The sequence below is a fragment of the Engraulis encrasicolus genome, chromosome 4 (assembly GCF_034702125.1).
Source record: "Engraulis encrasicolus isolate BLACKSEA-1 chromosome 4, IST_EnEncr_1.0, whole genome shotgun sequence".
NCBI lineage: Eukaryota > Metazoa > Chordata > Actinopteri > Clupeiformes > Engraulidae > Engraulis > Engraulis encrasicolus.
Window position 1 is genome coordinate 26,565,675 of NC_085860.1, and position 21,057 is coordinate 26,586,731.

The 21,057-nt window shown below is 41.8% G+C and overlaps 3 protein-coding genes and 1 long non-coding RNA gene across 4 annotated transcripts in view; 1 reads left to right on the plus strand and 3 right to left on the minus strand.

Moving 5' to 3' along the window:
• grm8b (glutamate receptor, metabotropic 8b) overlaps positions 1-1,012 on the minus strand; it is a 73,695-nt gene extending 72,683 nt beyond the window's left edge. The window contains exon 1 of the mRNA XM_063197017.1: positions 414-1,012. Within this exon, the coding sequence (XP_063053087.1) occupies positions 414-1,001 (588 nt within the window). The 5' untranslated portion in view covers positions 1,002-1,012. The remainder of the gene's footprint in view (positions 1-413) is intronic.
• Positions 1,013-7,917: 6,905 nt separating this feature from the next.
• Positions 7,918-9,495, plus strand: LOC134446789 (uncharacterized). Its single transcript, XR_010034497.1, has 3 exons — positions 7,918-8,135; positions 8,422-8,480; positions 9,323-9,495. It is a non-coding gene; the product is annotated as an uncharacterized LOC134446789 (long non-coding RNA).
• Positions 9,496-13,679: 4,184 nt separating this feature from the next.
• si:dkey-42p14.3 (EF-hand calcium-binding domain-containing protein 10) lies at positions 13,680-16,184 on the minus strand. The gene is made up of 4 exons (XM_063196086.1): positions 15,782-16,184; positions 15,227-15,391; positions 14,927-15,017; positions 13,680-13,860 (listed from the first exon to the last, which is right to left on the minus strand). Exons 1-4 carry the CDS (start codon positions 15,882-15,884, stop codon positions 13,812-13,814), a joined length of 408 nt encoding a protein of 135 aa, XP_063052156.1. The 5' UTR covers positions 15,885-16,184; the 3' UTR covers positions 13,680-13,811.
• Positions 16,185-17,716: 1,532 nt separating this feature from the next.
• LOC134447521 (elongation factor 1-alpha-like) lies at positions 17,717-21,017 on the minus strand. Its single transcript, XM_063197019.1, has 3 exons — positions 20,743-21,017; positions 18,568-19,388; positions 17,717-18,346 (listed from the first exon to the last, which is right to left on the minus strand). Exons 1-3 carry the CDS (start codon positions 20,948-20,950, stop codon positions 17,990-17,992), a joined length of 1,386 nt encoding a protein of 461 aa, XP_063053089.1. The 5' UTR covers positions 20,951-21,017; the 3' UTR covers positions 17,717-17,989.
• Between the last annotated feature and the right edge of the window lie 40 nt (positions 21,018-21,057).

The window sequence follows — 21,057 nt, forward strand, 5'->3', positions numbered from 1 at the left end:
GGTGGTGGTTTGTATTTGTGTAAAAGTTAACATTTCTGAATGGGCAGCATGAACTTTGGAAATACACTACAAAATGTTTTACACGGTGCACCTTTAAAAACACTTTGGGTTATTTTCCAAGAGCCAATAGTCAGCTATAGTGTACGTTCCCCTGGGAACTTTCAGGGCATTCCGCATAGTTGGAACGGGAAGGTTCGTCTGGGATTTTTTAAAAAGTTTTGCAACTCAGACCACCTCTCTCCACATTATACGACAGCTGCCACCCTCATTACTCAAACCAAACCAGCCCAGCACACACGTTCTCTGAGAAACCTTCAAAAACTACCTTGGGGTTTTTCCGAAAACCCATGTCACCATTAGGCTTCTCCGATTACTTTTTACAGCCCTGTGTCCAGCACACACACTTAACTCACCCCAAAGAGCCGCAGGATGTTGGCCACCATGATGGACACGGAGCTGGCGGCGGCGCCTACCACCCCGACGACCTTGTCCGGCTTGGCGAAGACGGGCGGCTCGCCGTTGGCGCAGTGCACGTCGGACGAGTCCCTCTCGATGAGCGCCTGCACGAAGGCCAGCGACTGCTCCAGGGCGTAGGTGTCCCGCGAGCACGTGTCCAGGATGAGGGCGCCCAGCGTGACGTTGGGCAGCAGCTCGGGGTCCTTGTTGACCAGGTCGATGGCGAACATCATGGCCTCCAGACGGTGGATGCCCTTCTCCTTCTTCAGCTCGCCGCACGCCGACCCCGAGCCCGGCTCGCCGCGGGCGTGCACCGGGAAGAGACCCCCCAGGATGATGTCGCCGTCCAGCCGGATGGAGTGGGCAAACTCCTGTGGCGGCTGCGGTGCCTGCGGTTGTGTCTGTTGAAGGTCCGGCTTGTCTGTGGTGGCCAGAGTCCTTAGGCACATGCTCAGCAACATGAGGAGGTATCTGCACTGGACTGCTGCACAGTACATGGAGGCTCTATGCTCCATGCTGACACACACAGTGCTATAGGTACGCATGCATATATTCTGTGTGTTTATTGGACGCAGCACAATACAGCTGTGGTCAGTCAAAGGTCCGGTACAAGTGTTTGAGGAGACAGTGAAAGAACTTGAATTTCTTGGCTTTCTAAATACTGAGGAGTATGAATATGAAGAAACAGCTTTGAATAGCTCACTTCCCCACTCCTGTCCTGTACAATGTTGGTCCTTCCTTGCACTGGAAAGTACAGCTCTTTTGGTCAACCTTTGCTGTTTTGCAAAGTCCTATTCAAATAAATTTGATTTGGCTTGACTTGACTAGACTCGACTTGTCAGTCCTGTGCCATGCAGTCGTCCTTACTTTCACCCACAGTTTGCCGTCTAGACTGTGGATGCCACATCAACAAGCAGTGTGTCCTGTGTACCGGAGGTCTGACTCATCAGCTCCAAAACATGCAGACGTCTTGGCCCTGGAACCTTTCAGCTCAGAGAGAGTGGATTCTTGCTGTTGAAGTCACAGGTGTTGAATTAAAGCTACCTTAACTGGTGCCAACAGATGTCCTCATGTCCTTACGGGTCCTTGTGCGATGGATGCTCAGTTAGAGTCTGCAGAGTCACAAGCAAAAGAGAACATTTGGTCTTACTTTTGGATATGTTGCATGTTAGGTTGCACATGCATATGTTATGACATAAAAAGTTTGAGTTAAAACGTATTTTGCTTGTGCTTATACATCTTTTAATTCTTATAATGCACAGTGTATGTGGAGAAACAAATGTATTACTAGAATGGCTGCAAAAGGACTGTTACATTAAATATAGTTAGCCTAACTATTTTAACGCAACAGTTCTTTTGCAACCATTTATTAAACTTACTAAATCGTTTCTAAATCGTCAGCACTTCAGCCAGTCAGAGGAATTCAATTGATTGAATGAATGGATACTAAGAAATAGTCTGCATGAAGTGCAGATTAGAACTACAGTATGTAGGCCTATCGGTATTTCACAGATTTCACAGATGGACAAACCACATACATTCAATGGGTGTGTCTATGCTGTCACTACAATCCGACATACACAGTATATACCAATATATTAACATTAAAGAAGAACATAAAAGAATAAACATATTTGTGTATAATAATATCAGCCTGGGGTCTGGATGACATTTGACAGCTCTTATTTGGAAGAGGAGTGTGGGCCATCCAGCTATGCCAGACCAGCTTTGCATACCACAGAGAACTTTTTTTTTTTAACCTTCAGTAGCCATGCTGTTGAACCATTTACAACACACACACACACACACACACACACACACACACACACACACACACACACACACACACCTCAAAACGTGCATCAAAACTTGCAGAAGTAAAGAGGAACTTCAGCCTATAAACTTCAGATAAGCACTGTTGGCCAACTACCCCGACTGACTTTAACATTTAATGCATTCTTGTATGCCTCCCACATCGATATCTCTAGGCAACTGGTAAGCTATGCTGTGTCTTGGCCTATACATTGTGACATTTCCATAAGATTTTAGACACCACAAATGAGTGTGTGCAGGTTATCAGTCAATGGCTAACTCAAATAGAAAGCAAATCGGTGTGACAAAGTAGGAGAGGCTAGTTCTGCCATGCACGACTCTCAACAAGCCCCTCACATTCGCCCCCATTTTAGTTCAATTATGCATATAGTCTACATCTTAATTCAGTCGTATGAGTTGGATCTTCACAGAATAAAGCTTGGGGATCATTTACTTTCATTCATTCACAATTCAACAAATAAAGGCATGCTCACTCTTGAAAATGCTGGGTTATTTTTGTAACCCAAACGCTGGGTTAGGTACGGGTTGGGTAGTTTTAACCCATAATGTTAACCCAGCCAGTAACCCATTTCATTGGGTTACGAGACTGCTCTGATGTCAGTGAATGATTGTGACAATATGGGCCACGCTGCAGAAAATGCTCAAGAAGTCGGTGAAATTAAAGTCCTATGTAAGGTAAGTTGATTGTTTTAGTCCCATCATGTCATTTTTTTCATAATTTCAATACGTAATTGACAGGGGAGAGCAAAACCGTTGTATTGTTTATGGTTGCTATAGTGATTTGAAATGACTTCGCATACTACACACAGTTATGGTAGGTCCCACTGCCACTTCACAGCTATGTTCAGTTCGTTGGGAGCTTAGTTTCTTGTTAGAAATTGACTCTATTATAAATGTAACTTCGTTTTTAAGTGTATAACATGTCCCGTTCGAGTTACATCAGTGGCATCTGAAGTTAACACCAGCAGTCTGGTTTACTAATGCCGTTAGCATTATGCTAACGGTTAGCGTTATGCTAACGGGTTAACAACAAGAATCATGGTTTGTTTGCAAGTTTGTTGCAAAATGTCTGCTTCATTGGGTGCTTGGTTTACTGTAGAAACGAACTCTGTTTCATTATGAATTCGTTTAGCCATAACCTTTACAGTTAATATCACACTGTATGGCATCTAACACCAGAGGGAAAAAACTAGCTACTTTTCTCTGCTTTAAAATGCCGCTAGCATACATGCTAACGTGCTAGCAACAAATGTTACTTTGTTGAGGCTAGAGTTGTTTAGATATACATTAATGATACACCCATGTTGCCCTTTTCATGTTCATGTAAAAGGGGGTTGTCAAGGAAGCATGTTTTGAACTTGTGTGTGTGTGTGTGCTGTTTTAGCTTTTGTCCTATGTTCCCTGCTGCTTCCAAGTAGACTGGCAAAGCGCAGGTTGTTATTGCACCTGGCAGGTTAGGTTTAGGGATGGTCACCCAGATAGCAAAATGTTTTTGGCAGAGTTTTGGGCCAAATTGTGTCTTGGCCTTTTGGCTGGCTTCGGTTTGAGTCCCCGGGCCAAAAGTGGCCCAAATTTGGCATGCCAAAACCAACCAAACCCAGCCATACATTGACCAAAGTTCACCCAAAACCTATTTGGGATTTCCACGTACAGCCTTAAAGGCCCCAAAAGGAATTCCAGACCCCACCCTTCAGCCAAAATGCAGCCATAAAGTACCCAGAACTGTCCCAGAACTGCCATAAATGAGCCTAAATACTGCCATAATGTACCCATAATTCAGCCATAATGTACCCATAACTCTCCCAGAACAGCCATAAATGACCCTAAATACTGCCATAATGTACCCATAATTGATCCCAAATGTAGCCATAATGGGGCCAAATGTCACTTATTTGTCTTATAATTTTCCCTGTATACTTAAAATGTAAGTACAGGTATACAGAGAAACTTATAAGACAAATAAGTGACATTTGGCCCCATTATGGCTACATTTGGGATCACTAAATATTCCTGTTTTATTGTTGAAAATCGCACATTTAATAAATGCGTGATTTTCAACAATGAAACTGGAATATTTATGCATCTAGAAAAAAAAAAACAAGACAATTAAATACATTTCATTATACTTTATTGCCTCCAAATGCTGTGACTGGTTAGGGTGGGCAAGTGGCTGGATTTGATGGATGGGTATAGCTGCACGGCAGGTGGTGGAGGACTGGGTGACTTGATGGGTGCTTGGATGTCTGGGTACAGGCCTCTTGTTTTCATCTTGGTCCCCTGGCCAGTAAAAGCAGGTACTCTATTGCCACATAGAGGTAGGTAGATCAGATCAGATTCGCGACATCTAGGAAAGAATAAAAAGATAAACCAAATTGAATTACTACATGCAAAAGTAACTTTGAAAACAGTGGCATTCATTTTTTTTTTCTTCTTTCATTTAACCTTTATTTAACCAGGAAAATAAACCTGTTGAGATTAAAAATCTCTTTTAACAAGGGTGTCCTGGCCAAGTGGCGGCACAAATGCACTTGATTAATAGAGTAATAGACGGGAGAGGGGGGAGGGGTGTTATTAAAATTTGGTACCTGTTTTTGAGATCCGATTTGATTGACCCCTCCCACAGGTGACTGCAGTGTCCGTTCGCAGCACAGCATCTGAAGAGAGAATGTAGATGTTATTTCATATTTTATACATTTTAAATGACATGAGTAGTAGGCTACAGTAGATTGTACAACCATCTACGGAATTGTCAAAAGTAAAAGGGAGAAAAAGAATAGGAAAAAAAACAATAATCAATCAAACAAAACCCTGCCAAAACATACAACTTGCACTTGAGTATATAGTAGCCCACTGATTCTTTTTTTTGTGATTAACTTTTTATTAGGTTTTTTAAAAACAAAAAAATAAAGTAGCCCACTGATTCTAAGATCAGAGTACTGGTCAAATTGGAGGTTTTTTTTAACCTAGCTTTTAGGTTTTTCAATAACAACAAAGCAGTAGGCTATCTATCTCATTGGGTGTGCCTACAGTAGAATAACTGGTGAAACAGACGGGTCACTATGTTATATCATGTGCCATTGTTAAAGCTTTCTGCCAATAATGCTCCCACTACTTGTCAGTAGGCCTATCTGAGGTGTTTTTTCCCCCTTATTCAGACTTTTCCGAGATCCTGGTCTGGTGGCAGGCGTTTGTTTACATTTCACCATGAATTCACTTCTACTTTTACCTTTGACACCTCTAGTAAGCTACTCTCTGTGTTGAGGTATTACAAATGTTAGAGCAAGATTACATAGGCCTACATGGGCCACATTTCTGTATACGGTTTACCCCCTGTTGTTGATAGCTGGACAATAAACACTGCCTTAACAACTGATCATGTTAAATAGCCAGCGCTTAAACACAAACCGACCATTGCATTACCCAATACAGACGTATACTTAAAAGCAGTTACATTAAAAGCAAGGACTTTCACAACGAACGAAGATTAGACCAGAGAGAGAGGTTAATAAATTGTGGAACCAACCTGTAGTAATACGCTATGCCTGTCAAAAAACAAGTTCCTCCACCGGGTGACTGCCTTCAGCAGCAGCACATCTGAAAAGACAATGTAGAAAAAAGCAGATTCACTCGATTGCTTCAGTAATACGCTAGTAGGCTAGAATTACAGTGAGTCCAACACTTTCCATGACAGACAGATATTGCTAGATAGTGCTCTGCTTTGTGCCAAATAGGTAGAAGATGCTCCATGCCTGAGTTAGCTAGCTCCCGGCTTTTGCTAGCTGTCGTTGGCCAGTTAGCTGGGATTGCTAGTGTTGTTGTTCTTTGATTGAAATTCCCTTGGCATTGATATCTGAAAGTGAATTTCAACCACAGAACAACACTTAATCAACCGTTACTGAGTATGAGGGTAGCAACTAAGATTAAATGTCACAGTTGTGTGTCACAGACGTTTGTATTTTAGCTCCTGTTAAAAGGGTATCTAAGTTTCAGCGCATAACACGGAAACCGACGGTCACAGACCTATGAAATCAACATGAAAACCGATAACACAAAATGCCTCATCTCTTAAGTCATCGGCGGTTGTATTTAATATAAAAACGTGTCAACTGCACTTACCTGCATAAACTGAAGTCTGACACACACTGGCGCTGGGGAAACTGAAGTGAGGCAAGCACGAGTTTCTCTTGACAGTTGATTTTGGCAGTCTTTTGGATTGCCATAAGCGCACCAATGTAGAACGTTGCTGTCCCGCTCTCCACCCGAGGTTCAGATTAACCTGACACATGCCATAACCTGGCCATAACTCATTCATTCACAGTCCGCGCGTTTTAATGTGTTGTGGGACGCCATAAACAACCCATATTTTAGCCAAATCTTGTTTTTTTTTGCTTTCCAGAGGAACGCCCCAATTCACTGGCGGCAAGGTCATCCATAACCATGCCAAAATTTTGCCAAAAGCTTATGGCTTGCCAAAAGGAGGCCAAAAATTGCAGATATCTGCCAAAACAAAGCCAAAATATCTGCTATCTGGGCAGGGCCAATGATACAGTTAGTTAGGTCAGTTAGTAAGGTCAGGGCACAAATTTACAACTCAGAAACATTGCATTTCTGACAGGTTAGGTTTAGGGATGGTTTTTGAAAGGGCACAATTTGAAAACTCGGAAACATATAATGCGGGGAACATAGAACCCTTTTTTTAGAAAAAAGGGTCCTATGTTCCCCATTAGCCTACCATACAAAGACAGGGGAACATAAGACCCGGTGAACATAGGACCCGGGGAACATAGGTACGCTCCCATTATTGTGTGTACATCTCTAAGATAAATCAAAAGATAGAAATGAGGTAGGCTACTGGGTGGGTTTAAGTTTAAAAGTTGTATGTGTGTTTCAAATGTCAGTCTGTTTCACACTGTTTATCAGAGATGAATAGCCTAATGTTTATGTTGTGTTATATTTTGCTTTGCAGTTGAGAAGATAGCCAGGGAGCCTGTTGCTGGGTGGAGCTGTCTTGTTACTGTACGCGACCATGTCTGAAAATAAGTGGAACTAGTCGGTTTCTGAAGGTGAGCAAACTTGAATTGAATGAATTTACACAAAATGTAGCTTATGTATTTTTAAATGTCAAAAATCTATTTGTTTAAGTTTCATATTTTATCCTGAGACCCATAGTGTTTATGTTGTGTGTTATTCTCTCTTTCTCAGCAAAGAACATGGCCAGGACTCCTTGCTGATAGATGGGGCCAGATAGAGTTGGTAGAGGTGAGTAAAATCTTACAAATCTACACAACATGAATGTGTCAAAGTCCTTGTTGCTAAACTGGAGCTGCATAGAGATGCTTGAGTTGAGTGAAGTTTTATGAATCTACACACATTTGTTGTCAAAGATCTAGCAGTACATATTTCTCACATGGGTAATCAGCATAGTCATGTTATGCTGTGCATTATTCTGTTTTACAGCTACCCAGTTCTACTCTCTACTCTACCCAAGACACTTGCTGTTGGATGGAAGCTGTCTGGTTTCAGTACATACCTAAATATGCTGGAGGTGAGCAGATTTTGATAAATCTAACAAAATGTACAGTATTGCTCATAAAAATAGCAATGTAAGAGTACCATGCATTGCAGGCCTGTTGGGTCTGTTGGCTTTCTATACCTTTACTATGGCCTCCCGAAACGTCCTTGTAATTTTATTGAGCACTACTGGATATATCTTGTTTCAAATACCAAAAAAAAATCGTCTGAATTGCATGTTGTCAATCAGGGATGGATATTAGTCATCTTTTTGTTGTGTGTGCGCAGCCAGGCACGCCTTACTGCTGGATAGGAGCTGTCTTAAGTTGCTAGAGGTGAGTTGAATATCAAATCTACACAAGATGCATGTCAATGACATAAAATGGTGTGTATCTCCCACTGTTAATTAGAAATTCTTTCTGTTGTGTTTCCAGCTGTTCTCTGATATGAGTCTGGCAGTGCAAATGTTAGCTCCAAGCTAGCAATTATACTTATCCTATGAATTCTTGTTGTATATAAATATGTTTCCATAATGTTAGTTTGATTGCCACCGTCTCCCATAAAGACATGCTGACTGAGGAGGATGTTGATTTTTTTGTTGTTGTGTGTTTATCTCCGCAGCTGAGGAGACAGCCGGGCACTCCTTGCTGCTGGATGGGAACCGTCTACATTTGCTAGAGGTGAGTAAGATATTGTAAATGTATGCAAAACATACTGGCCCTCATTTATCAAGCCATCGTAGAAACCAGCGCAAATATGAGCACAATATGTGTACAGTACGCACGGCAGGGATGGGCAGTATTGCTATTACATCTATTTGAAATACATTTTGAAATACAAAATACTATTTTGTATTTTTATTTCATATAAGTGAATTACATGTATTTGTATTTTGTATCAAAATACTTTCCTCCAGTATTTTGTGTATTTCACAAAACTACAAATACAAATACAAATACTTAGTTCTAAAGAATGTTATTACACAATATGAACACAAGATGGTGCTGTAGGTTAAAAAGTATATGAATGCCCTTAGCTGAATTGGAGGCACATGCTTGGATTTCTTAAGCCTTGACTGCACAGGAAGTTCAATTTGGTTCAAGGTGATTGGCTAATCATTTAATTCATTCCTCAATGAGGTGTTAATGTTTTCCTCATGTCATTCAAACTTGCTTTCAGTTTGCCATTGAGGGCCTTTTGTGTAGAATTGAGATATTACCCGTGCATACTGTTTTAAATCTAGCTGTATAAAGTCCGTTCCAATATGCAAACCTTGCTTCCTCCACTTCTGCTTGTGGCCTCGTACCAAGAAGTAATATGTCGGGATGACATCACTGACAACAGCATTATATTTAAATATCTCATAAAAGCTCAATATATTTAATTTAAAAATAAATGAATAAGTAAATAAAAAATAATAATAAAACAAAAAAATAGGAATTAAATGGCTTTTATCTCATTTTGGAAAAGAGATCTTCATGTGTATTTCAATGAACTAACAGCTGAAATTTCTTCGTTTTAGTGTTCCTCTGGCTGCAGTCTTCTCTCATAAGAATGAGGGGGATGATGATCCCTGCCCTGACTCTCCACACAGCCAGGGAGAGCGCGAGTAACGTGTGCACGCACACGAGCACGCACACACACACACACACACACACACACACACACACACTACTAGATGTCTTTCTGGATGTCAGTGTTCTTTAGTAAAAAAAAAAAAAAAAAAATTATAGTGTTAAAAAATATTAGATGAGATCCATCCCACCCCCTAGTCACCGAATCCTACCCCTCCCCTCGAAAATATTAGTTTACTACTTATTCATGAAAACATAATTTTTGGCATTTCGCAGCACTGTTTCAATGAATAGAGTAGCTGTAATACCTACATTGGACACAATCTTACACACTGCACCTTTTTAAAATCCCTTGCGCATAGAAGCAGTAAACTTTTAAATAAGTCCAATTCAAAGGAGTTATCCGTACTGCATATTATAGTATGGTGTGTTGTATTATCTTTTTATTGCCAGTATTTCATTGTAATCTTTTTGGCTGCTACCGTATGTTTTTTATTTTATTTTTATTATTTATTTATTTATTTATTTATTTTATTTAACGCATGAAGGCAAGACAAATAGTCTTTGGTGCAGGAAAGGTTTCTTAATGGTTATGGCCATTTCAGTTAGAAGCCAAGTGTTTTGCTTATTTCTGTGTTAATGTTTTTTTTTTTTGCCCTTAATACCTACTGGGATCGTGGTTGTTAATTGAATGCTTGATTAATTTTTGTTTTTTAGAATATTAAATAAACTGACTTTCTACTTTATAAGCTGTATTTGTGTAGTATTTGCATTATGCCATTATTAATTAACATTACATAAAGACATTAAATGAATACAATAACTTGGGTAAACCAAATTTCTTACTGCCACTGTTTTCCCATTATATTGTTTTTTTTTACAAAATAGTAATTTATTAATTTAGCATTGCTTTAGCACAGATGATGGGAAACCATGGCAGTAAGAGTTTTGGTTTACCAAAGATTTTACTTAACTTTTATAACCCAAACATTGGGTAGATTTAATCAATTTTAACCCAACATTTCATAACCCAACATGACCCAATATGTTGGGTTAAAATGTGTAACCCAGCATGTTAGGTTATTCCAACCCATGCTGGGATAGTGTCATTTTCAACCTTGCGTTGGGTTATTTTTGGGTTATTTTTAACCCAGCATTTTTTAGAGTGCTCAAACTGGCGAAACGAATTCGGCTTTCTTTGTTGGTTTTAAAAACAATTCTCGTATGTGAAACACTTAGCCTAATAAACGCTGTATCATCTCACAAAACACAAAACAGTCCTCGCAGCAAATTAAAACGAATGAATCAGCTAAATATCGTCCTTTTACAGAGATAGTTGGTGCGTAATTCGGCTATCCGGGGCGCGTGAGACTGCAAGACTGGGCACCTGCTTAAGATATCAACTCCGGGTGTGGTGTGATGCTTTCAAATAGCATACAAAAAACACAGATGGACAGTTATCTGTGTCATTAACAGTTGAATTGAGAACTGTTGCCTACCTGTCAAACAACTGATTTCCCCTCCACTTCGCTCGTGAAGAGAAGAGGTCCTTTGGTGGTGCTGAAAGGACAGCGATCCAGCGCGTCTGAATGGAATCTCCGAGGCTACTCCAACGACACAGCTCGCTGACGGCACCACACCTGGCGTTCCACCACCTTCAAAACTTCGCTCGTGCCTTTTTCAAGCGTCTTCATGACTAGCCTTGACTTAACATACTAAACATAGCAACGCAAAATGGCTCGAGAGGACAAACTTTTTATGGCCACTTAAAACAAAACAAACATGCGCTCCATATCTTTTGTAAAATATGTAATGACCTTCCAGCACAAAATAAGAGCAGAGAAAAACTAACTCGTGTTTGTCGAAATTAGGTTAAATAAGACCAAAGAAGTCTTCCTCCATTTAACAAATTACTATCAGAGAGGGATACTATCTGTCATACCGCCCTCAGCAAGCCTGACATAGCCCGCGTGCGCCACCGTGTGCTGAAAATCAACATGACGCGTGTCATCTGATGGATTCTGTTCTCAGCCAAGCGCGCCAGCAACTGCGCCAAAAGTGGCACGTGGTCAGAACCGTGTAAATAAACAGTTGTCGTTATCCAAAATCAAACGAAGAACATCTGCATGCAAAGCCTAAACACGCCTGGCAAACTGATGAGTGCAAATAAAATGAACACGTGTTTTTGTTGAAGGCATAAAACAGGCTGTAGAATCAGGCACTATTTAGATAAAGCACGCAAAAGTTGCCTTATGCCTTCACTTTAGATGGATACCATATTTCAGGCATGAAAACGGGTCAGGGGTGAAAAAGGTGAGAAAGGTGCGGCGTGGCGCGGTGGCACGGAGCGGCGCGGCGCGTGTGCTGCAGCGGTGCGCGCGAATGTGTGGTGTGCAGTGGCGTTTTTGGGGGATAGTGTTGAGTCATACTAGGGGGGTCTGGGGGCATGGTCTCCCATGGGAGAAAATTTAGCTAAAACCGTCTTTAAATGATGAATTTTGAGCATACTGTAGCGACCCAGGGACAGTGAACATAAGAAGAACTGTCAACCATCTTCGTTACTTCATGATTGTCATGCTGTCATGTCTGATGAGGGGGGCAGATAGGCAGACAGACAGACAGACAGACAGACAGACAGACAGACAGACAGAATGGGTTTTGGTTCTCCGGCTTTTAAAAAAAATAAATTCCCCCTTGACCTCATCAAAACCCTGCCAATGCCCCCCTTAAAAATAAAATAGACTAATGCCCCCAATGGCAACTAAGCACCCCCTCCTCTCAACACTATCCAATGTCCCCTCAACGCTTGCCTGGTTGTGATCTCGTTTGAACAGTTAATCATCATATTTCAGACAACTTGTAATACAAAAAAATCTTTGACACAGTTTGGATAAACTACTGAAATTTTTGTCCATTCACCTAGTATATCTGTTTTCCTATAAAAAAAATAATAGGAAAGCTCCAACTTTGACCGTGAAAAAAAAAACAGTTTGACCTTGTTCCACTAGATTTTTAATATGTCATTTAGATGTAGGCTACCAAGGGATTACAAAAAAACTTGGCATGATTCCTAAAACAATTTGTCCCGTGTCAAACGATTGACTAAGTTAGGCTTCGCTCTTTCTCCCTCTCCCTCTCTCTCGTGCGTGCTATAAGAAGCCGCAGCATTCGAAGCATGACGTTGGATGCCTCGCGTAGATATGCGCTTCTTCCCCGGCCGTAGCGCATACTATTTCGCCATTCCGTAGCGCACAGACCCGTTAAAATAGCCGTCAGGAAAACGTGCCGTAAGCCTACCCAAGCTTTCATTAAGGGAGCTCTTTTGAGAATAAATACTTTTTCACGTGGGCAGGGCAAATGCGGTTTCAAATTATTAGGAAAACAGCCAAACTTCTGTGGCTAACTACATCCACTCCCTTCTCATCGAAATGCTTGCGTCTTGATGTTCTCATAACAAGAATCATGATCTCAAATAGCTACCTCTCTGGGAAACGTGTAGACTATCTGTGACAGATCGTTTGGACATTTTCTTATAATCAGAGATGTTCTAGAACTAAAAAGAAAGATATTTGATACAACCACGCCAGCCCCGCAGACCAAAGCTTCACCTGTTTAAAACGCTTTCAAAGAGAAGTATGAGGGCGGGACTTAGATTGAGCTCGTTCACGTTATTGGCTGTGCCGACAGCAACAAATGCTGTGATTGGTCAAACGTCATTGTCAGTTGTGGAAAGTTTTCTGCGGTAGAGCGCTACACAATGATACAGTGATATAACAATGATATAACTTGGCGCTACACTTTTCTCCTCGCTCGACACCCCCCCCCCCTAAAATTTTCTCCTCGGATCTACACGATTCACAGAAATGACCCATTTTGATTTCAAAACGGCGAAATTCGCCGAAAGGTGAGGGATTTTCATGCCTGATATTTAGATGGATACCACGTGATGGAGTAGGTAATATGATATCTCAAATCTGCAACTGCTATGGACAGACAGACAGACAGACAGATATGCCTGTCTGTCTGTTCATAGCAGTCTAGTTAGATAGCTAGATAGATAGATGAAAGTAAGAAAAATGTGTTTCCAGTGAAATGCCCATGTAAAATAGACCAGTGCAGGTTGTCCGGCATGTGCTTTGATAAAAATGACCTACTTATTTCTCTTTCATCGTGCAACTGAGCACTTGGTAATTGCTGAAGGACTACCTGGGGAAACACTAGAGGCTTTGAGAGATGGGACTGAGTTGTCTCTGATGAGGCAACATAGCAATTTTACAGCAATGACTGTGACACACTTTCCAAAACTATTTTTCTTCTTTTATTAAAGAAATAAATTAAGTTTTATTGCATGGTGTGAAGGTAGTTTATAGCTACAGACAAACTAAATTGACCCACATGAATACAGATGGAACCTCTTCGGTAACTGAACCTTGTGGGTCACGGGTCTTTATGGAATGTTGCTGAACTTTCATTTAGTCCGGCTTTCCTGGAGAGTAAAGAGACACAAAAAGAAAAGCTGATCAGTATAAAAGTAGCATACATTCTAAACTAGTGTTTAGGAGCCCTAGGGGGCGTTGAGAAGGATACAGCTGAGTGGGGGCAGGGCATAGTTCCCATTGGGAGGCATTAGGCTCGTTCGTGACGAAGCAGTGCTGCTTTTGCTAGGCAGTGGGCATGCACACTTTGCCAGTTTGCACAATGCATCAAACTGGCAAAGTGCACATGCTCGCTGCTTAGCAAAAGCAGCACTGCTTCGTCACGAACGAGCCTAATAGTCTATTTTATTTTTCAATACTAAGACAGGCTTAGGATGAGGTCAAGGGGCGTGTTTTGATGAGGTCAAGGGGATGTTTGTTCTTAAAAAGGCTGAGAACCACTGTTCTAAACCATGCATCGTAGAAACAATAGGCCTACATTAAGTAAGGTTGACGTTATGTGTAGCCTACTCAAATAAAAACGTATTTTAAAAAATATTAACATAGGCGTAACATAAAACATAAAAACATGTAGGCCTAGGCTATGGAATGGAGCAGAAAAAAACCCTCAACATTTTAAATGATTATATTCTTAATCACAGAGGCAGTTTTCTGTGGAAATTGAGGCTTATTCAATGCCCTTTTCAGTGATGTCCTGTTTTATGAGCATGCCAGCCACCACGACTTTGCTATATTGATCTTTCAGGCTGACATTTGGGCTACATGTGGCTCAGCTGGCATTATGATTATGCAGCTATATGGAACTCAGCTATCCTTTGCTTCATGTTGCCTAAAAAAAAAAAGGCAGATATATCGAGCACTTTTATCACCATAAAAAGCTCACATAAAAGAATCACAAAATACATAAAAAGCAAATGGCAACTTACTTTTCAGGAATAGGGTACTTAAGTTTAAATGGACGGTTATCCTCAAGTACGGAATATTAGGAGTAGGCCTATTCACTGTTTTGAATTGTGTCAGCCTCAAGGATTGGGGAGATACAGCCATTAAAAAAGTAAACATGTTTTTTTTTTCTGGCCCTCCTGAATAAAGGTCCAACAAGCTTACTGTACTTACGCTTCCTTTTTAAATGTGTGTTTTGTTATCTGGTCAGTTGCATGGCCATCTGGTGTTGCACTGATATTCTTTATGCCTAAAGTGGTAAGAGCTGGATGAAAAGAAATTACATATCATTTTAGCCAAGCATATGGGTACATTAATCATTAATTATATTTCCTTAATTTCCTTCGGAATTAATGAATGCACTAATGGTGAAGGCCTACATTAGGAAATAAATAACATGTGACATAAGTTCAATCAAATAAAAGGAATCAAACAGCTCTCATTAAAAGACAAAAATTGTTCACAATGGTTCACCTTCTTTGAACTGAGCATAACTGATGTAGCCTCGATCAGCAGGGTCCAAGATTCCAAAAATGGCCTCTAGGTTGGCCTCTGAAAAGAGACAGGGGCTGTCCAGGTTGGTCGCCCTGGCCACTTTAACCTGCTCCAGTTGTTCAATCAAGAATTCCCTGGGTCTTTCTGTACAATACGAAAAAGGTGAGGAAAGACAGCTGGTAAAACAACCCACGCTTGTCGCTAGATGTTAACATTGTATGCCAAAAGTTGCAGATTTCATTGCATCACGTTTGTGACTCCATGTCAGTCATTCTGAGTAACAGACGTATTCTCATGTTATCCTAAAGGATTATCAACAAAATAAACACTGTTTATTATCAGTAGATCTGCATCACACAGATCCATACTTTGGCCTTGTTAAAGCTTTGTAATGCTTTAGATTTAAATTACAGGCAGAGTGGAAGCAAACACACATTTTGCTAGTTTTCATGTCCTTGCTAGTAGCTTTAAAACGCTTAACTTTGGCATTTTGCCATGATGCTGTGAAGTATCATGATTCATAGGCATTCTCACCTGGCCTGTGAAAGAATAGCATGCTCGTTAAATTATCCATAAGATCTGAAATTTTATGTTTTTGCAGATATTCTGCAGCATCTTCCTCTTTAGTGGATGTCATGCCGCACGTTTTTTGTTGTTGTTGCTGTTTGTTATGGTCCTGTTGCTATGATACCAAAGTAACCAACCAAATTGTTGCACTTGTGCACTTGGAAGAACAGACGCCGAACTAGAAAATAAAAGGCGTCGAGGCCGGGAGATGAACATTCATCAGTTAAAGCAGTGTACATGTGTGAAACACACAAACTGCGTGGATTCTGTACTCTTCATAACACCGTTTAGGGGAACAACATACGATAATGTCGCTTTGTTTGGATATATAAAACAAGTTGTGTAGCCAAGCGGTAACATCACTGGTTAGAAGGCGGGGTTTCAGGATCAGACGCCACAGCGGCGCAGTTTGGAAGCACGTGCGATTGGCGCGATAACTTATAACAGGGTTTCCCAAACTGGGGTGCGCGGCCTGCCATTAGGGGGGCGCGAGCTGAATAGAGCAATGGTGGATATGTGTGTTTTATATCTAGCATTAATGAATATTAATTTGTTTTTAATTTTATGGTGAACTGTATGCTGGAAGTGTCCATCTGAAGTGCAGTTTAACTCCTTGACTATTGGAAAAGAGGATTCCCCAAAACGATATAATGCATAATGTGCAGTGAATGCGAAGTAAATCCATACTTGCGTGGCCATCAGCACACCACACATTTGCTTGGTGGGGTGCACGAACCACATTGAAATGTACAAGGGGGTGCACAGGGAAAAAAAGTTTGGGAGCCACTGAAGAGCCAGAGATTTTTTTTAAGGAAGAGATAAGTCACTGTCGTGTCCATAGAAATTAACGGGGAAGATTCGTAACACAAATGTAACCAGAGACGATTAAGGTAACCCCAGAGAGGGTAGGTAGACAGGCTATGGTAACCATAGACATCATATATGTATTCTATATGTCTGATGGTAACCCTTCCTAAAAAATCTCTGACATGACGTCTACCCACACACCTCCCGCCTTTCTGGCAACAGGAACCAACTGCCATCGATCCAATCATCTGGCTGCATCGGCGTACGCGAATTGTTGCGCATGCTCAGTTGTGAAAAGCCGTCACTCGTGCCGTTATGGAACTACTGCGCCTGCGCTGTCAAAAAAAAAAAAGCGAAAAGCGTCTTAAAAAGCTTTATTTTGACTCGCATGATAACCAAGCAGTCCTCTACATTGATCAACTTTTCACGGCGGTTTCAACCATATGGTTCAGAACCGCTGGGTTCCCTTCCGTCCTGTACATGTAGACCTCCTTGGTCCTGTACGTTTCTCCACTCATTTTCCCCGTCAACAAGATGGCGGCTAGTGACGTAACTTATTCGAAAGAACTTAGGTAGAGCTCTCTGCACCATGGGTCACCCCAGAATGAAGTCGATTGAGTACAGAAACCTGTGAAATATGTGCATAAAAACGCAGCCACTAGAACCAATCTTAACCCAAACTTTTTGCAAATTCCTTCCAAAATACACCATTAGAAGGCTGTAATATTTGCTTTTACCATTTGTTGCTTTTTTATATTTGGTTTTAACGCCACATTTGTATGGTTGTTTTCATTATATTTTGTAAAGCAAGAAGGGTGGCCTTGTGTATGAGATGGGTTACAAACGCACTACACCGCTCCCATTCCTTAGTTTAACACCTACCGCTTAGCATTTTGGAAGTCCTGTCGGGGCGCAGTGAGTGGAATTAGTCAGTTTACATGTGAACATGAAAAAGCTATCTATTGCAAGTTTGTGCAGAAGTAAGGAATTAAAGGTATACCGCTCTTGAAAGAAAGATTCATAAATCAACCATTAACTAATCCATTCCTCTTTTTCTTTAGTCTCCAACAAAATCATTCCAAACATACACAACCATAACATTTTTAAAATGCTTTATTAGTTTCAGTTTCCAAATTGTGCCAGTGGCAAACAGCAAGGTCTACAACCCATTTTCTGCTTCAAAACGGAATGTCGAATTTCAAACAAAATCAGATTATCGTTTAACTAGCATTGGTTTCCTTTCCTGCGAAAACATTTACGGTGAGTTTTAATCATCATTAGCCAGTCCTTCAGTAGAGAGCCCAGCTTGAACGAAACTCCAGGGTTCAGAGTGTCCGTCTCCTGAGCGGCAGCTTGACGGAGGGGAAGTCATTTCTTGGTCGCCTTCTGTGCGGCCTTGGTCACCTTGCCCTGGCCGGCGGCCTTCTTCTCCACGCTCTTGATGACTCCGACAGCCACGGTCTGCTTCATGTCACGCACAGCGAAACGACCAAGAGGAGGGTAGTTGGAGAAGCTCTCGACGCACATGGGTTTGCCGGGGATCATCTCAACTATGGCGGCGTCACCGGACTTCAGGTTCTTGGGGTTGTCCTCAAGCTTCTTGCCAGAACGACGATCGATCTTCTCCTTGAGCTCAGAGAACTTGCAGGCGATGTGAGCAGTGTGGCAATCCAGCACAGGTGCGTAACCAGCGCTGATCTGACCAGGGTGGTTCAAGACGATGACCTAGAATAGGGTAGAGTAGAGAATCATGTATTGATCACAGGGGAAATTAAGGTGTCAAGTAGCATACACACATACATGCATACATAAATACTAAAAGACATTGCCCAAGAGACATTACAAACATACCGACACGCAAAATAACTATATATAGCTCTGTTACATACATTTAGCCAAGGCAACACACACTGTCACATATGCCTTAGCTGAGTGTCTGAACTGACCTGAGCGTTGAAGGAAGCAGCCTCCATGGGTGGGTCATTCTTGCTGTCTCCAGCCACGTTTCCACGACGGATGTCCTTCACAGACACGTTCTTGACGTTGAAACCAACGTTGTCGCCGGGAAGAGCCTCGGGGAGGGACTCGTGGTGCATCTCCACAGACTTGACCTCAGTGGTCACGTTGGATGGGGCGAAGGTGACGACCATGCCGGGCTTCAGGATGCCGGTCTCAACACGGCCAACGGGTACGGTTCCGATTCCTCCAATCTTGTAGACGTCCTGCAGGGGCAGGCGGAGGGCCTTCTCGGTGGGGCGGGAGGGTGGCAGGATGGAGTCCAGGGCTTCCAGGAGAGTGGTACCGCCGGCCTTCCCCTCTTTACGCTCGATCGCCCATCCCTTGAACCATCCCATCTTGGTGCTGGCCTCCAGCATGTTGTCTCCGTGCCAACCGGAGATGGGCACGAAAGCCACAGCGGCGGGGTTGTAGCCGATTTTCTTGATGTAGGTGCTGACTTCCTTGGTGATTTCCTCGTAGCGCTTCTGGCTGTATGGGGGCTCGGTGTTGTCCATCTTGTTGATGCCAATGATGAGCTGTTTCACTCCCAGGGTGAAGGCCAGGAGGGCGTGCTCGCGGGTCTGTCCATTCTTGGAGATACCAGCCTCGAACTCACCCACACCGGCAGCGACAATCAGCACAGCACAGTCAGCCTGCGATGTGCCAGTGATCATGTTCTTGATGAAGTCCCTGTGGCCGGGGGCATCGATGATTGTAACGTAGTACTTGGTAGTCTCGAACTTCCAGAGAGCAATGTCGATGGTGATACCTGTGGATATACGAGTCATAATTTAGCATTGAATCCAATTTAATGACGTAATAAGTGTTCATTTGAAAATACTTTACTAGTAAACCAAACCACTAAATATATATGCATCATCTATAGTCAACATATATAGGAAGTATTTTTTGGGAAACAGGATACTTTGCATTGGACTAAGGAGGATAAGATTAGGATAAGATGGGTTTTTTTTTTTTAATGCAATTCATCGCTAAGTTTCAGAGTGTGTGAGAAGAGAGCATGTGTTCTTATCTGTGTGCTCTAGTGTGTGTCCAGAGTTTCACTACCCCTACTCTGTGTATGTGTATGTGTGTGTGCTGGTCTAAGTACGTGTGTGTGTCCCAGAATGTTTAAAACTACTGTGTTTTAGTGGTTACCTTTGGAAGTAGCTATATGTGATAAAACCTGATGATTTGTAGCATTTTAAGCATCTTTAGGTTTGTATGAAGTAAAAACTCGATTTTATACCTAAATACTAAGCGAGTGCCACTACCCACAGGGAAAGATAGCCAGTTCTGATCAGAGAAATTGGAATATGGGAGAAGCTTCAATCTGATTGGTTGCCATTGTAGCCAGTTAGCTTTGCATGCATACTGCAGTTCCTATTAAGTGTCCACTAGATGGCGAGCGTTGGCAAGTGGAAACCGAGTGGAAAAGTGGTCAATACATTGCTACTGCAATTTCAACAAAATACAAATTCCACAAAACACAAATCCAACAAAATATTACTGGTGAGCATTATGGCTGGTGTTATATAATGGGATGTATTGTCAAATGTTTCAGGTTTTAAGTTTTTCCAGCAGGGCATGTACTCGACCTGAACACGCTAGCATTGATGGGTTTGGCCTCATAAAATGAGCTCCGTGACCCAATATATAATAATCTAGCGAGACGATACTCAAATGAGGTCTTGTCATTTCTAGCTTCGAAATGAATATTCATATTTCAGGGCAAAGCATTATTTTAAAAAAATCACAAAAATTATGGCAGAAAACTCCATTGACGCCCATTCATTTTTCACTTGGGTTATGGGTGAGGGTTAGCTAGTTGTGGCTAGTAGCTAGTTCCGGGAGTTAACACCACGTCATTGGTGAACACCCTTTGGTTCTGCTTAGGTAAGATGGAAACCACAGAACTCTGGCAATGCTTTAATCGTTTAAACATTAATGAATGACCTTATATTTTTGATATCATTGATAAACCGGCTTAATTCGAAAATTGGACACCGCGCTCTCCGACTCTGTTAAAAATATATATATATATATACACACAGGATTCATGTTAACACAGTTTATAACATGATATTCAAGATTTTAAGTAGAATAGCTGGAATCCAACATACCACGCTCACGCTCGGCCTTCAGTTTGTCTAGCACCCAGGCATACTTGAAGGAGCCCTTTCCCATCTCAGCGGCCTCCTTCTCGAACTTCTCAATGGTTCTCTTGTCGATACCACCGCATTTGTAGATGAGATGGCCGGTGGTGGTGGACTTTCCAGAGTCGACATGGCCGATAACCACGATGCTGATATGCGTCTTTTCCTTGCCCATGATCGCTTGAGTTTCGGTCTACCGAGGGGATGCTCTTCTTTGTCAGGTAAGCGACAGAAAGACCGCGCATCCACGTGCTGCAGCTTTAAAGCAAAAATGCAGTTACG